The sequence below is a fragment of the Sturnira hondurensis genome, unplaced genomic scaffold (genome assembly GCF_014824575.4).
Source record: "Sturnira hondurensis isolate 20B ecotype Veracruz unplaced genomic scaffold, ASM1482457v3 Scaffold0006413, whole genome shotgun sequence".
NCBI classification, from domain to species: domain Eukaryota; kingdom Metazoa; phylum Chordata; class Mammalia; order Chiroptera; family Phyllostomidae; genus Sturnira; species Sturnira hondurensis.
The window spans coordinates 44,138,355-44,156,102 of record NW_028079044.1 but is presented as its reverse complement, the minus strand read 5'-3'; the positions used below and the strand labels follow the sequence as shown (position 1 = coordinate 44,156,102).

At 51.6% G+C, this 17,748-nt stretch overlaps 1 protein-coding gene across 3 annotated transcripts in view; it reads right to left on the bottom strand.

Annotated features, from left to right (window-relative positions):
* Positions 1-3,352: 3,352 nt before the first annotated feature.
* Positions 3,353-17,748, bottom strand: part of NSMCE2 (NSE2 SUMO ligase component of SMC5/6 complex) — a 196,562-nt gene continuing 182,166 nt past the window's right edge. For all 3 annotated transcript variants that reach the window (XM_037048528.1, XM_037048529.1, XM_037048530.1), the window contains 3 exons: positions 12,497-12,603; positions 11,991-12,097; positions 3,353-5,178 (listed from right to left, as the gene is read on the bottom strand). In XM_037048528.1, coding sequence (XP_036904423.1) covers positions 5,061-5,178; positions 11,991-12,097; positions 12,497-12,603 — 332 coding nt within the window. In that variant the 3' untranslated portion in view covers positions 3,353-5,060. The remainder of the gene's footprint in view (positions 5,179-11,990; positions 12,098-12,496; positions 12,604-17,748) is intronic.

Genomic DNA, 17,748 nt, shown 5'->3' with positions numbered 1-17,748 from the left:
ACTGTTCTCTGGAAGAATCTGAACTAGGTGACCATAACCGGCCTGAAAGCTCAGCCTGGGGCCCCATGCAGGGCCCGCCGGCCAGCCTGCCCTGACTCAGAACGGCCACCATCCCGAACCCAGCCACGTTCCGACTTCTTCCGCAACACACTGCACTTCTGGGTGGTATTCTGTTTACCACAGAGGATGGTCCTGGGGTGGCTCCCTTTCATAATTATAGCTTGCTTTTTCTTCTTGTTTTTGTTTGCAAACTGATTTTGTATTTGTTCATACAAAAATTCCCACTAAATGTTTCTCTGTGGCTGTAAATGTTTACAATTTTGTTTTAAGTTTGGGCCATTCTGCTATCCACTGAATGATGACCAGGGCATCTGCAAGGACCAAATTTCACCCTGCCCAGTGGCAGGGTGAACTGAGAGAATTGGTAGGGTTTTCACTCCATTATACTTAAAAATAAATGAATAAATAAATAAAAGTAGCTAATCAGCACTATTGGTCACTGTTAGTAATCACTGCATAGAAAAGGAACACACAATTGGGAGATAAATAGAAATAGAGAAAATTAAGTTCCTTATTGTCATCAGCCACTAATCATACTTCTCATTGATCTTTACTTTTTTTCTTTAGAGTAATTGCTTCTTTTAATCCTGAATCTTCAGGCTGGAGTAGAATTCTTATTTCGGTATGACCTTTACGATTAAGATTCGAAAGCTCTTCTTAGAAGACTGGAAGAGGTCAGGCTGCCAGTTGCACGTGGGGCACCGAGAGCCCTCGGACCTGCGTGTTCTGTGGGGACAAGGGGGGGCTCCCTCCTCCTCATCCGCCTCAGCAACAGCCTCTCGGCTTCCTCCATGTCACTTGCAGACCACCAAGGTCCCACCTTAGGTGTTGGATGCAGTGACCGCTAGCGCACCCAGAGTCGTGTGATCTTCACCGTGACCCAGTGCTAGCCCATCTCCTTCACCCCAGAGCGACTCCTTGTGCAAGTCGCTCCCCATCCTCGCCTCCAGCCCAGGGCACCACTGATCTGCGCTCTGACCCGCAGAGCCGTCTCTTCTGGACATTTCGTGTACGTACAGCATGTCCAACCCCGCTAGGGCATGTCCACCATATGATCCATGTTCGTGTAGCCATTGGCCATCTGGACATACGGGTTGTCTCCACTTTTTTGTGATTATAAATCATGCTACTTAAAAACGTTCATGGTGTGAATGTAGGTGTTTGCTTCTCTCAGAAAGTCTATGTTGGAGTAAAATTGCTGGGTTGTGTGGTAAAATGTGTTTAAGTTTTTTTTTTAAAGCCCAACTTTTCCAAGTGGCCACACCGATTTGTACATCCTGACTAGCACATAGGTATGAGAGATCCTGCCCCTTCTATTTTTTTGAGATTAGTTACCCACTTCCACAAAGTTTGATATAAGCTGGAAGGCAGAGTTCCAGAATGTACCAAATTTCCAATACAGCTGGATATAATCCACCCTCATGATTTGCCCCATCTCCCAATCAGGTTTTGTTCTGAATCCTGTTACCCAATTTACTGAAGCGGTTTGTTTATGCAACAATTTTTGTTTCCTCTGTTACTGCCCTCTATGCATGGCACTCACATGACCTTCTGTGGAGTTCAGTTTTGTGTTATCTGTCTGCCCCGACTAGACAAGAATCCCTTCAGAGGGGAGATTTTTGTTCAGGGACGAGCACAAAACCTGGCACGCAGTGGGCCTTAAAAAGTGTTTGCTCAATCAACAGGTGAAGCTGCAGTGTACACATTTGGTTGAAATGTGTACCGATTTCCACGTCAGCCAGTTTTCTGTCCAAACGGCAGTGTACTTCCCCAAGTTCATTGACAATATGACACGGAAGCTTGGATTTTAAGGAAAAAACCCTGAAGGGAAGCCTGAGCCCTTGAGTTGATAGGGAAAACCTGAGGCCTGGAGCGGTGAAGTGTCCTGCCCAAGGTCACCCACCTGTGCTCGTCAGGACTGCTGAGGGTTAACTCCGGTCCCGGAGGAGGCCTGTCACATACGGTGTGAACTGAAGTGTCGGAGACACGGGGAGTGCTCGGGAGAAGGGAGTGGGGCTGCAGTGTGGTACGATCCCGGTGTCGGGCCTGACTGCATTCGGCAGAGTAGGGTGTGGAACTGCCCTCCAGTATTCTAGGAGGGAAGGAGGGGAGGGGATGATCCGAGGTCAGGGACCAACTGGAAGCCTGGAGAACAGTCTAAGAACGAAGCCAGGAAGCAGGGCCTGGCCTTGGCAGGGCCTTTGCAGAGGGAGCTAGGGAAGCGGGAAGCACTGGGCTGCACTCACTGTGTGGTTGACTGGGGCCTGCGAGCCTGGAAAAGGGTGGTCTCGGTAATGGAAATAAGGGAGACGGGACAGAAGAGCAGGTTGGCTGGTCATTGGTGTCCTCTGGGGTCCTGGGGCAAAGAGCCTGGTGGGTCAGATCCCTGTCTCTGCATTCACTAGCAGGGACCTCAGGCAAATGATTCAATGACTCTGAGCTTCAGTTTCCTCATCTGTAAAACGGGCTACCAACCCCACCTTCTGGGATCATAGGGAGGAATCACTTTGGTGACACACTGAAGGTACTTAGACCTGAGCCTGGTGTGAATGGAGCCAGCAACCAGCTGATGGGGGCCCAGGTCCTCTTAGTCTTGCGATTTCTCTGTCCTGCGTACCCTCGCCCTGGGGGAGTGTTCCGCTGGACGCAGCACTCACGGTCGGGGGTCCAAGCTGGACCTCTGTGCTGGAGGTTCTAGATCTGGCGAGAAAGGAATGATCTCATCTTTGGGAGTTTGTGGTAATGTTTTCAACTTACCCAATTGAAAGTTTCTTAAAGGAACTAGCATATAAAAAATGCCATGTTCACAGAATTGTCCAAGTCTTAAATCAGTCACATCTGAAAAAATGATTTGGCTCCCATGTCTGCTTGTGGTTTTCAAATGTCACCCATGGGGCCTTGGGTGACCTCAGGCGGGACTCGGGGGCGGCCCTGGGAGGAAGGGGCCAGCACTCCTACCCCGTCTCGACTAGGAACACTGCCCTTTCAGTCGCCTTATGTTGCTGGGCTTCTCAGTGAGATAAACACATCTTCATCTGAAGAAACGGGGGCACGTCGGGGGAAAACCCCTGTAATGGAAATCGAACGCGTGTGCTGGAGTGACAAAGACGACCAAATGCCTGCGTCTTCGAAGATGCAAACACATTTTATATAAAACTTCACATTCTTTAATTGGCTAGACAAATATACAAAACATAGTTTCTGGAGACTAAAAAAGGCAAAAGTTTCACAAGATATACACACTATACTTTTTCCATTGCTGAATACGGTCATTTTGCATTTTTCAATCGGATACTGGTGTCTACACTAATAGCGTGCATTCTCTTTAGAAAGACTTGGGAAAAATGCAGCTTGAACCTTGCGCGAGCATTTCATGCTGGTCTCTCTCTGTTTAGGAAACAAAGTATTTCACAAAAGAACCACATTCCATGAAAAGTATGTTTGTTCTGGCTTAAACTTAATCATTTCCTCAGGAAGTCTGATTCAGATAAAGCATCTTAAGAAATTCAAAATCACTTAGCTTGTAGCGACTGAATGTCATACTACTTTCTGAATTCCACGAAAATGTTTTCAAAGTTCATGCTGCCCTTTTCAGACCAGGTTTTTCGACTGAAATGTTGTTAGTCTGCGGCCCTCACTGCCTCTCAGATGACCAATCCAGTGATTCTCTGCATTTGAATGCACATTTTTTGCACACACATCTATGCTTGTTAACAAAGGGTTCAGTTTTTAGAGGTGGACTTGGATTGTATTTTGAGATTCTACAGAAATCAGTAAGGAGGAGAGGACACAGAATTAAAAACACAGTCTTGGAGACCAGACAAGCTGACCTCCCGTCCCAGCTCAGCCACTGACTGGCTCTATGAACGTCCATGGGTTACTCCCTTCTCTGGGCCTCAGTTTACTTATCTGGAAGGTGGGAACAATAACCATAGCACACTCATCAAGCGATTACAGGAATTAATACATATGTAAGCTGGAATAGCACCTGGTATACAGTCAGTGCTCAAGAAACGTTAGCCATTATTCTCTATTCTTGGTTTCCTGGTGTATTCAGGATATGAGGTTGGTTTCATTGAATATTCTAGTTGGTAAAAGGTTGCTGCGAAGACTATTAACAGGTTAGTGCCCTTCACACAATCAGAATATAACCAACGAGATTAGGTATAAAGACTGCTGGTGGTCAGGCCACCGACTTTTGGGGCTGAAGGGGCATTAGAGGGTGACTGGCTCAGCACCTTTAGTTCGTGGTGGAGACCCCACGGTCCTGGGCGGGAGGAAGTCACTTGTGGAGAGCCGCCAGGCAAGGCAGAGGACAGCCAAAGTGTGGTGGCTTCCCATGGACAACAGTGCAGAGCCTGGGGGTGGGGGGTGGGGGGTGGGCAGCCATGACCGCGGCCCAGACTGACCTGCTACGGAGCACCCTGTGCAGTCAGAGTGACAAAGAACCGCTTCTCCGTGTTTGCGACTGTCACTATACAACGTGACCCTTTATGGGTAAGTACACTGGCTTCACTTGATCACCTCATGCTGTCACTCACTGTACTGACAGGAAGTGCTCCCAGTTGGGGTGTCTCTATGTGTCTGTCTCCTTTCAAACGTCCCTGGAAACACGTGGCTCAGTTAAAACGACGACATGGGTACAAACAGCCCAGAGCAGGAGACACAGAAAGGTTGGGCGCCTGAGCCCACACCACAGGGCAATGCACATCGTGGGCGCTGCACCCACGGGAGCGGGCGCTGCGCCCACAGGAGCGGGTGCAGCTGCACGTGATCAGAGTTTTATTTTAAGTTACAGAATACTTGAAAATAAACAATATGCTTTCCTTGACTTTTTATTGCAACATAGAAAAATGCTTCTGATGACACTTAAACCTTCAAGTTTTACCCCAAACGAGGCATGCAACGCAGCCAGTCCAAGTGCCTGGGCAGGCGCGCGGTGTCCAGGTGGCTGGGGTAGGAGGTAGGCTGCGGGCTCCCCTGCGGGAAGGCGGGTCTTCCTACTCGGACTCCCGATGCCTCTTCTTGTTGTGGCTCTCGATCGCCCTTCTGAGTGCTTCCTCCTGGACGAGGTCACTCATTCTCACATCCGTGTGGCTGCAGCCAATTTTAGGGCAACTGGGAGGGATTGGAAAATGAAGTCAGGTCACTCGCCTCGAATGCCCTTCAGCATAAACTTCTTTCTCACACAGGCACTTACAGGACGTTTTACCAGAAAGAAGCGTGTTTTAGACCTTGGGGGCAACATGCACTCATTCTCAAGCTCCCGGAGGCCCACCTGCACCGGGCCCTGTCTTGAGCGGGGGGCACAGGCAACACCCACCCTGTGCCCTCTCCCTGGCACTCTCTGTCCAGTGGGGGACACAAGTGGTCACTAAGTCACCAGACAGATGCAGACTGGAAGTTCAGTCTGTGTTAAGTGCTGCAAAGGCAAGGAAGGTCGAGCGGGGGAGGGACAACAGGACACCAGGCTTTCCCAGTGGGGGTCAGGGCAAGCCTCGCTGAGGTCTTCTCTAGAACAAGTGCCCTGTGTGGCCAGGCTGGGCAGCGGCGCGTGTAGGAGCCCAGGAGGCAGCAGCCTGTTGGCCTGGACAACAGACGAGGTCAGGATGACTGAAACACCCAGGGCAGGAAGGAGGGAGGGCACCTGGAGATGGGGCCAGGGGCTGATGGGGCTTTGGGTTTGCTCTCTAATTTGGAGAGAATGCAGAGGAGGGCTTGCATCAGGGAGGGTGTGATTCAGCTGACATTTAGGAAACGTGGCTCTGGCTGCTCAGTGGGGAACACAGGCAGAGTGGCAGTCCGCGAGAGAGGGGCAGCGTGGATGAGGGGGGCAGCAGCGATGAGCTTCAGGACAGAACCGAGAGCAGACCCCCGCGGACTTGCTGATGGATCCGAGTGAAAAGAGAGAGAAGAGCTCCATTGGGGCTCGGCCTGAGCTGGTGGGTGGTAGGTGCCCTCTCCTCTTAGGGGAACAACTAGAAAACCAGGCTGGGGAGGAACCGCGAGGGCTCACAGGTGCGCGTTCCCTCCGAAATGCCCACCGGGCCTCCGGGTGCAGAGACTGAGTGAGCCAGTGGAGACCTCGGCTGCCACCGGGGAGCTCAGCGTGTGACTCACGCACAGGCCGGCAGGGAGGAACTTACACCCATGGCTGTTTAGATGTGGTCTCCTCTGTGGGCGGTGGGTCGGATGAAGTCACCTGATTTCTCCTCAACATGAGCAAGCCTTGGGTGGAGGAAAGCGTCCAGCACTGGGAGTCAAGCTGACCTAGGTCTGAATTCTGTGTCCCCCGCCTACTTGCTAGTTATGAGACCACAGGCAACTCATTTTACCTTCCTGAGCCTCCTGAGCCTCCGATTTAAAATGGGGAAGAGCCACTGCTTCAGGGACCACAGGCAGCCCCCCGCTGGCATCGCTCGCTCCCCAAACCACATCTGTTCCCTGATCACCGTTCTAACACCCTTTAGAGCTGATGGTCCCTCTGTCCTCACACAGCCAACAGGTGTGTGCCCACTTTCCCGCATTCACTTGGCCCTTCTTTGTGACCTGTCCTGTGCCAGGTCCCAGGCACCCAACTATGAAATGCAAATGCAGGTTCCTGCCCCCACACGGCTCCAGCCTAGTGATCTGAGACAACTCCTCAAATAGCACGGGTATGGTGAGATCAAAAACAACATACAAGGTTGAAAATAATAAATACGAGACAAAAGACAGAGCCCAGGGGAAGACGGTGGATCATGGGAGCTTTCATTTGTCCAGCAGCAGGAAGCGCAACGGGTCGGGACGCAAGAGAAGCTGCTCGGCCCTGATCTCTGAGTCGGGGCGACGTCACACCAGAGGGACATCGTCACTGTGACGCACGGCACGTGGAGCGTGTGTTCACGGTGTTTGCTTTTAGAGCACTAAAACGTGCTCCGGCGGTCGGGCACGGCGCTGAGATGTGATTCTGGCGAGGCTGCCGTAGGAGAGGGGAGCGGACGATGGGGCCCGGGTGTGTCTCATCCCGATGACTGGGCTTTACCCGGCACAAAACCGTCAATTTGCTCACAACATTATGAGATTTCTTGGTTTTCGTTAGTGTTTGTGTGTTTACTGTGTGGCCCAAGACGACAATTCTCCGTCCAGTGTGGCCCAGAGACGCCAGAAGGTTGGACAGCCCTGGGGTGAGGACTGAAGGTGCTTGAGGGATGTCTTCCACTCACTCCAGACACCTCACGCCTCCAGTGAACTGGTTCTTTAAGAACGAGAGTAAACAGCTGCACACGTGAAAAGGACACAGACACTTTTGAGACTCCAGAAAGGGCATTTTTCATCATTTCAACCTCTGGGACATGGAACTGTGACTTGAAGTAGGTGGCTGGGATGAACCTCACTTGACATTTTCAGCCCACTGGACAACCACTCTGAGTGCTGGCCCGGCCTTGCGCTCCCCCCTCCACAGAACGAAGGCTTCACCGCCAGCAGGCAGACGGTGAATAAGCGGTGGACGGGGAAGTGGGGCTCGAGGTGACGACATCAGTGGTTTTAGTTGGTAAACGAGAGCATTCGGAGAGTGTCTGGCGGGATGAACCACATCGCTCCACTGCAGGGCGGGCAGGCGCGCCCACCAGGAAGGGCCAGGCCCAGGGTGAGCCACGTTGGACACAGAGGTCTGAGCTCACTTAGGGGCCAACTCTGGGGACAGAAGCATTAGCCAAAAGCCTGCCCGAGGGGAGCCAGGTGGCCCGATGACACAAATACAGGGTCAGGAGTGAAAAAGACCTGGCTCACACCTCCTGGCTGTGCCACTCTGGGCGAGGACCCAATTCCAGTGCCTCAGTTTCTTCTTCTATAAAGTGGAAGGCAGAGGATGGGGTGTTGTGAGAAATCACAGGGTGACATGCAACAGGGGTCAAGGAACTTGCCACCACCTGGCATGATCCCTGCTCTAGGAACTGCTCTGCACGCAAGAAGCTTGCGGAGAAGAGCCACCAGCCTGAGCAACATACTGGAGCCACACGGACTTGGTGCCCATAGAGGCATGGGGCGGGGCACGCTGTCCAGCACGAGGGAGAGTTCAAGGCTCCCTGGAGGGGGGTGGGGTGGGGGCGGTGGCTGGGGGACAAACTTGTTTCTCACCCCATCTCAAGTAAACAAACACAGGTTTTGAAGCCACAAAGGCTGAGGCCAGGCCATCACGACACGATACTGAACCAGGGCACCACTCCTGCAGGGAAACGGCACTCGCCACAAGCAACAGTGTGCTAATCCCCACAACATCCCGGTGAGTAGGTCGGGTGTGGCCATGCCCAGTCTCAAGCTCTCTAGCTCTTGCGTCATCGCTGTGCAGGAGTCAGACCTGCAGACCTCAAGGGAGAGGCCGGTCCTGCACTCGGGTCACCGACAGGGCGGAACATTCTACAGCGGCAGCCAGCAAACATGCAAGTGTCTGCTGAACAAAGGGAGCCCAAGTCTCGGGGGTCCCGGAAGGCTGTGGAGAACCCTGGCCTCAGCATCAGCCTCAAAGCATAGGATTGTGAGTATTATGAGGACCAACAATTCCAAGGTCCAATCCAGCTCCAGAAAGTTCTAGAGAGAAGGTCTACAGACCCTCTGGAACTCTGAGTGGGATGGATTCCCATCATACTGAAACGCGGAGAGTAACTGTAACCTACTGATACAACACCCCCTGAGTTTAAAATTACGCGCTGACCTCTAAGCAGTGAGGTCAGTGCTAGCGACACCACCGGTCTCTGGCCTTAACAACCAGGGAGCTGCTTGTTCAGCGCTCTGTTGCCCCCAAAGTGCCTTCTCCTGAGTGGTTTGCTACTCCAGGGCCAAGCCATTTGCTGGTCCAGAGCTAGGCTGGAATTCCCCACCACTTCCTGAACCCTGAGTTCTGGGACACGTTGTTATTTCTGCCCTACAGATGGAGAAACTGAGGCTCCGAGAGGTTAAACGACTTGTTGGTAAATCACAACACGTGCAGAGCTGGAGTTCTGCTGTTCACGTTCACGCTACAGGCTCATGATCACGACCTCGTTACACAGATGGGGGTTCCTACACAGAAGATGGAAGGTGACTGTGGAAACCTGGAAACACCTTATAAGCGTAAACATCATAAGACAGCTTTATTAGTAAAATAATAAACAGCCTGATTATTAAGAGAGGGATTTCAGGGAATCATCCTAACTACTGCATTTAGTGAGGGCCCTGACTCAAACCCATGGGGGAGGGAGGGCAGAGACCGGAGCAGGGGCAGCAGCCTCCAGCCAGTGCCCAGGGACACAGTGGACGCGGCCCTGCAGGCTGGTGAGCGCAGCGAGAACAATCCAGCAGGAAGAGCTGAGGTTTCTCAAACTGTGTGTCACAGACAGACATCTTTAATCACAAGGACTGCTCATCACACGCATGGGCCTCATGGGAAGTGACACGCCCTCGAGCTTCAGCAGGGCCTCTGAGGCTCGCTGCGAAGAGGTCCCATCCCCCACCACTGTCTAGACCCAGCAGCCCCCACCAGGGCTCCCATTTCACTCGCCCTCCTCGCTTTCCTCTTTCCAGACCACGTCTTAGACAGCTTCACCAGGGCCTTGCTCCTCTGACTGCCCTTCCACTGAGGAGGGTTTGGCTCAGACCCTGGGTCAAGTGCCGAAAGCAGCCTGTGAACAGAGCAGAGCCAAGCCCAGGTCCTGCCCTTGCAGCTCTCAGGGGGCAGTCACCACCGCGTTTGACGCCTTGGTGCTGTCGGCCTCACAATCAACAGCGCAAGTTCAGAGCTCTCTCTCAAGTTCGCAAATCCACATGGGCACACCTCCAGGACACCTCCACACGGCTGGACTCCGGGGACCACAGACTTGGCAGGAGCTGCGTGGCTCCTCTGCTGGGGAATGACGGCTGCGCCTCCGAGACGCCCGTCTGGACGCCTTGGCCCTCCTTCACCTCCCTTCAGCCACCAGATTCGATCGTTTTCCCTCCGCTCTGATTTCACTCCTGCCTCAGTTCGGGCTCTCACTATTTATGACCTGATCTGCTACAAAAGCGCCCTCATGGACATTTCCCCGCATGCCTTCTAATTCACCCCGTGAACTGCTACTGGAGGAAGTTCCGAAACTCCAGGTGCGCCCACCTAGCTCCCCCGAAATGGTCTCTCGTGCCTGTTGATAGCATAATGGTGGCAGAAATGATGACGATGACAATGATGACGGGATCATGCACACTGAGTCTCACCGTGGGCCAGTCACTTTAAATACCTCACATATTTCTTATTCAGATTCCAAACAGGCCAATGCGGCAACTGCAACTATCAGCACCCATTTCTACGTGAGAAAACTAACAAAATCATGACGTTCAACGCCCTCGGTAATGAACTTCACACTATTCCCCTATCATCCTTGTCTGCCCTCCTTCCGCTGTCCCCCTGACACTCAGTGACTAAAACAGCACCCACAGTCTCTCAGCTGGGTAGGCTCTGGGCAGGGCAGGACTCGTTGCCAGAAAATTCTCTGAGATCTGCCTCATTTTTAAGGCCAGGAGAAATACTACCTTCTTTATAAACCTCCCAGACTTCTTCCACTTGGACTTCACGGTTATTATCATTAAGCTATGAGAATCTGAAGATTTGGCAAAACCTGCACTCAAGCTATAGAAGTGAGAGAAAGAAGATTTTTTTTTTGTCTTAAGTGGTGTTACTCAAGTGCTTCCAAAAAAGGCCAAGGGCGTTAGGAAGTCAAAGTACATAACTAGGAAGATCTGTTTAAAAGGTGAAGCCGTTCAGGGAGTCACCCCACCCATCCTGGGTCTCGTGAGGGCTGTGTGGTCATCAGCAGCCCCCCTTGTCAAAGCCGATTCTAGGGGAATACTGTGCACTTTAATAATTAAGAGCCGTGGAAGAGAACTATCTGGGAATACCTATTTCTAGCAATTACATGAAAAAGTCAACATCTTGCTTTCCAGAGAATGAACAGAAGGAATGTCAGTAGAAAAGATAGGATGAGTAACTCAGAAACAAAGAAAATCATGTTTACAGGTTGAGATGGGAGGTTAACTAGGGAAACAGGGCATCTCCACCGTCGGCTGGAAACTCGAGACAGGCAAAAACCGCACTGAAGCGCTCTCCCCTCGGCAGCGAGCAGGCTGCTCTTCTAGAATGAACAGGGAGCTTTCTGGCCTGAGTGACCACCGGGACATCTGCAGTCCCAAACACTCCCTACCAGTCCACACCCAGCAGGGGACTGGTGGGGATTCCAGCTCTGGGTCTGGACCAGCAAACTTCTGGGCCCTGGGGAAGCAAAGCACACATCAAAGGGCCTGTTATCAGGAGTCCACTGAGAACCGGGCACACCTGCAATTCCATTCCTGTGACAATTCCAAACCTGTGATAAGAGCATAATACCTAAAAAGTCAGTCTAGCCAGCTCCAGGTTCTGTGTTAGCTCAGGAACAGAGCCCTGTCCTCCACGGTCAAGCAGGGGTGAGAAGGTGGGGGAAATTATCTGTATTAAGATTCTCCAAAAATTCCAATTAAAAAAAATCATAATAATTTCTCATTGATCAATTACCCATGAATTTACTGAAATCTTTGGGGAGCGTTATTGAAGTAATTAAAGATATGAAAGATTTTCTGTCTTTTAGTATCACAGCTCTTTGATTTTTTCTGGCGATAGCACAAATTTCATAAAAATACCTGTTACCCAACGATGAAAATGCAACCCCGTTCCTTTTTCTCCTAGTTAAAAAGGTGTGGTGGAAGGTCCTCCAGCTTCTCCGGAGAAGATCACTCATTTCCCCCCATGCGCTGTTTTTCTAGAAAGCCAGCGGGCCTGGCCACACTGTCTGGGAGGTGAATGTGCTTTCGGGGGGACCATGCAGCGGCTGTTCCTCCAGCACGGACACAGCTCCCGCGGCCACCCCGCACCAGGGCGGCTCCATTGCCCTCCTGGGCCCACTCACCAGGCCTTTTTCTTCCGTCTGTGCTTGGACTCAATCATCCGAACAATGGCTTCTTCTTCATAGATGTGGCCACACACTTTATTTTTCACTGGCTTCTTCATTTCCAGCTGCAATCAAGGACGCATTAGTCTATTAGTGATGCTACAAGGGTCCACTTCCAGGAACTTACATCACCAATTCCTGGGCGCTAGTCCCAGGGCTTTGTATCTTTAAGCTCCCGGTGTTGTGGCTTTAAATGATTAGCACAGGTGACCACCGAAGAAACAGCAGGGAGGCGAGGGGTAGCAATGCCACTTGGCCTGTAGGCCTGGACTTTACGCCTACAGGGGCGGGGTCGATTGAAAACTCTTCTGGCCCAAGGACCTCCCATGTGCGGACTCTTCGGTCCTTCTCACCCAGCCCTCTCCTCCCTCCTGGACCGTGGTGGAGGATCCAGTCGGAGAGCAAACAGGCACTCCCAAACGCCACGGGCTTTGTCTCTCAGGGGAGGAAGGAGGGCACAGTACCTGCGTGATGGGGCAGATGAAGTTGGTCTGACTCTGGGTCACGATCATGTCTTCATCCACTCCTTCTGGGCCCTCCCCCTCCGCCTCTCGGTCAGCCTGCAGACCATCTGGGGGGGGGAAGGAAGTGGCTGAGCCTCCCCGGTCTCATACAACGCGATCGGGGGGAATGGAAGGGAGGAGGTTAACAGCTGCTGAGCGTACTGGTGTCAGCACCTGGGCTGGGCACGTGGCTGCGCATTCACCCTCCTGCTCCTGAAAGAATCGCGCCGGGTAGGGAGGGTTCTGTCTGCATTTGGTGCAGACGCTGAGACTCCGAGCGGTAGAATCGTCCTTCCAGAGTCACAGAGAGTTACCTGGTGAGGAGTGCCGCCTGGTGACCAGGAACGTGGCTGTGGTGTCAGGAGGACCCGCTTGTCCCTTTTACCTCCTTCGGGGGGACCTCGGGCTAGAGAGGTCTACAGCCTCCTGCACAAATTCAAAGGGGCGGAGTGTGCCCTGCGCAGCTCCAGGGCCAAGGAAACAGGAAACACTCAGTGAAGACTAACGGCTGGGAGGCAGTGCGGGCGTTTTCTAGTTTTTTGGTCTTAGGACCTCCCTTTCCTAAAGATTTTATTTATTTATCTTTAGAGGGGAGGGAAGGAGAGAGGGAGAGAAATGTCAATGTATGGTTGCCTCCCCTGTGTCTCCTGCAGGGAACTGGCCTGCAACCCAGGCATGCGCCCTGACTGGGAATCGAACCGAAATCCTTTGCTTGGTTCACAGGCCCGTGCTCAATCCACCGAGCTACACCAGCCAGGGCTGGTCTTAGGACCCTTTTATTCTTCTAGACATTACTGAGGACCCCCCCCAAAGCACTTTTTAAATGTGGGTTCTATCAACCAACATCACCAGAGCAGACATTAAGATGAAGGAATTTTAAGAATGTATTTATTAAGTTATTTAAAAACAACTCCGTTATGGCTGAGGCCTTGAAAACCATTTACTGGCTTCAAACAGGAGAACTACGAAGTGGAATTAATGACGACTAAAGGTGAACAAAACGTAATGTCCGGTTAACCTCGTATACTGTTGATTTGGTGATCAAAAGCGTTTCTCTTGGAAGCAACGTGCAGGCTGGACGTGGGTGTTCACGCAGTAATTCTCGGGTGTGCTAAGATTACTGCTGATAAGTTAACAATTATAAATTAAACCAACTACTTGTAGCCAACCTATTTCCAAAGAAAAACTGTAAAAATACTTCCAAAAATATTCCGGCAGCAACAAGCTTATAGAGAACGTGGAGGCTGCCACATTTTAGTCCGCTTGTTACTGTGTGGGGAGGGGGACCTGCCTCTGGTCTTCACAGGGGGAGTCCAGGCCCCTCAGGGTCCTTTGGCCACCCAGTGATTCCGCACGAGGGCTCAGGAAAGCTGGACAGGTGAGGAGGAAAGCCCGGAGCAGGGCTGGCGGGCTTCCCCAGGCTCCTCTGGTGGGCTGTGGCCGCCCATTTCTGATCGGGGCTGCACGGTCCGGATTAGGGCGTCCCTCTGTCCACGCTCGCAGGGCTGATTCTGCACCAGCGGCAGATTTCTGACTGTGTGTGTTACACCGTGGAATTCACCGGAAAATCTGTCGGCTGAACAACAGAGTTCAGCCGACGTGAAAGGCTGTGGTTTATTTTTTTTATTTTCTATTTTTAAATTGCAAAAGGTAGAGGAAGCAAGAAAGCACAAGGCAAGTGCCACGCCAACCGCGAGGGAAGGCGAGTGGGGAACCCGCACTGGAGGTGGCTGTCAGCACCAGCAATCGCAAAGGCAGGGGTTCGACGGAAGAAAGGCGGAGGAGGAGCCCATGGTGAGGAGAAGCCCACAGATCAGGAGTCTAAAAAGAGAAAAGTCTCCGTGGCTGAACTTCTCCTGAGATAGCACAGTTCCTCATCCGAGAGCTGCATTTATAGAAAGCGATATTAACGCTGGGATTCTACAAGGCCACATCTGGCAGTCAAGACCACTCACTTGAATTTAGCTGACCCAAGGCAAGCATCTGATAAGCCTGGTAACAGGAAATTGTGGGGAAAAATAGATGAAATCACGCAGGAATTTAGTCCATCGATGCACGGCTCTGTGTTCCTGGCCAGTTAATCTGAACACTAAAACCAGTGTTTGGGTCTGAGAGCCAATCCTCCCCGCCCGAGTCACTATTTTATTAACAGTCACAGGTTAAGTCTACGGGATGCTACGAATGGCCACTGTGCTAATGAGCACATTATGTACTTCCTCTCACTTACTCCTCACCAAATATTCACAAAACACCAACCTGCTGCGTTTCCCATTGTGTAGACAGGAACTTAAGCCCCCACAATACTTTTAAGGCAAAGGCAGATAATACCAGTATTATAATAAAGAAATAACGGGACTGCATTAGTTCCATGTTAGTAAAAGGGTCTCAAAATGTTCCTGGTGACGAAGAGAGGGACGAGACCCCTGGGCACGCCATTGGCCACCAACACCTCCGAGCTATGCCGCCAGACACCCACGCCGCTGCGAGCCCCGAGCAGCCGGGCAGGCCACGGAGCCACATCGCACACCCACGCATGGGCCCAGGGCATGCCAGCGAGCTGTGGAGGAGGGAAGCCCGTACAGAAACCAAAATTACAGACTACCCACGGGGGATGTTAGTACCTTAAATGGGGTTTATCTGAAGTCAAAAAATGAACACCAAAAAGATGGAGAACCCAGGGAAATGCTTGAAGCAGCCTTCAGTGAACAGGTAAGGGTTTCAAAAGTCTATGAATACTCCCCAGTGACGTAAAGCTGGGGGTGGGCAGTGAGGGCATCCACTGGACTCCAAGACATGGGGTCACGGTTAGTCAGTTACAACTGCCGATGAAGAGCTTGACGGCTCGGCCTTCAGTCCTTCCCCCCTTGGCCACCTTCCTCGTTGCTCAAGCCCAAACCTTTGGCATCACCCTGGTTATCCTTTCCCTTCATTCCTCTCATCTAAACCAATGGCAAGGCCTATGGACTGGTTCTCAGCTACATTCCCTAATCTAAGTCTACACCGGTCTCTCAGTCGCCACTCCATCTCAGTCTGAGCCAGGATGGCCTCCAGCCCAGACCATGCCCAGCAGGCCGCCTGCTGGAAGCCCCGTGCACCGTTTCCGGGGCCTGCCCGGGCACCCCTCTGACCGGCCTCCCTCCCCATGCGCCACACGGCACTTTTGCGTTTCTGCAACACACCAAGCTCTGTCCTAAAGTTGAGCTTTTACACTAACCTGTCTGGAATGTTCTTCCTCCTGATCTTTGCGTGTCCTACTCTTTGTCATTTTAAAATGTCAGTTTAAATGTCATCTCTTTGGAGGGGGGCTTCTTGGAAGACCCCTAGGCACTCTCCGTCACATCACTCTGTGGTGACTCTCTGCACAGCACTTACCTGAGCAGGGAGGCATTTTCTGGTCTGTCTCCTTCCCTCCCCCCTCCCCTGTTCTCTTGCGGGGTCTGTGGTGTCTGGCTCAGTGAAGCTTCTCAGAGTCCAAAGTGTCCCTGGCAAACAGTGACAGGCATCCAGCAAACCTCTGATTCAGTAAAGGGCTTTGTCCAACAGGGCAGGAGTGGGCATATTTTTCATAAGGACACACTTGCCATGTTTAACAGAGGTGGCGACACACACACACACACAGTGACAACTCTGTTGTTTCAGGCAAACAACAGAGGATTTCACTCTAGCTCGGGGTGCAGCCTGGGACCCTGGATCACATGTCAAAGGCAGGAAGTAAATATAAGTTTTACAATTACAGTAGGCCGTGTGGTAATTACAAAGGAGACTCTAGACATGGTCTTGTGGTCAGGAAATACATTTGGTCGTGGCCACACACAGCTCTGGGATTAGTCATTTGTCTGTCTTCAGGCTCCCAACTTTGGCCACCAGTTAGATGGTTTCAGGATGGCTGGGGATACAAGGTGACTGCTATGTGCTTTTTCATGAAGCCTGGGCGTTTCTCTAAAAGCACCTCTCTCATGAGTTAGTGGCGTATAAAGAAAACACTTTACAGATGTGTGTTGCCTGCCTGAGATGCTTGCTGGGCTGTCCAGGTTATTTTGTTGTACAACTCTAGGACAGCTCATCTGAAGAGGCTGGGCTGTCCACGGAAGGTTTGGGGGCCTCCCTGAGGTGCAGAAGAACACTGGTTCCAAGTTCAAAACTTTATAGTTACAGTGTCTGTGTTTGGGCCAACTCCTTGCTTGTTCCTCCTCCCCAGTAACCCACAGCGAGGGGTCAGAGTGGTCCCACCTGTCAACTTGGACACATCGCAGACTCTAAGTGGGAGAAGAACTCGGAACAGTGTGTGCGTGTGGCACTGAGGTCACTCTATGGTACTGTTGGGTGTCCAGCTTTGCAGCACAGTTTCTTCCTGGGATGGGGGGCCTATCCTAAATGGATGGGATCAAGTTGCTGGACCTAGTTGAGGTTAGACCTCCCTAGGTCGGGACCAAGTTGCCGTAGAGGGGACCAGGCCCTAATCTGCAATGCTCTCTGGCACCTAAGACTGCTGTGTGTGAATGGCTTTTGCAGAATTAAGATGCAGAAAACGCCCAGATAAGGCCTATTGGGTTTTCCTGGGTGATACGACCTTCACAGGCTGGCAAAATTCAAGACATCAATTTTCAACAAAGATGTTCAACAAACATGGACTGAATCAAAACAATTCAATCAGAACAATGGCTAGGAGATAAGGATCCAGTAAATGTTATTTATCTTCTACATTTTATTAAAATCAGTGTTACATCCTTACAACATTGTTACTGCCACGCATGATTATCATTTTTACCACTGCTATGTGCCCCAGGCACTGTGACTGGTATTGGCGAAAGCAATCCTTGCCCCCGGGGAGCTTGGTCACACAGGAGACAGACAGGCTGTTGCGGGAGCCCAAGTGCTGTAACCCTCAGGGCCTGAGTGTCTGCCTGGCGTAGTCACAAAATGCAAAGCAGTCCTGTGAGGGCTTTGCATACACAGACACTATGGAAAGAAGCTCCCAGACAAGGACAGGGTTGGCCTCTTCGGAGAGCTGATTGATATCTGACCTGCGTCAAACACAAGGGCCTGCCCTGCCACCTCCATTTTCTGAGGCAACCCTGCTGCCCCCTTTAATGTGAGCATTTCAGTCTTAGCCCCCTGAGGTTAACATTCTGATTGAGGGTCTTCCTTCTTCCCTTAGCTATAATCTTTATGCGTCTCAGACCCCAGGTATTCGTGGAGGAGGAGGTACCTCT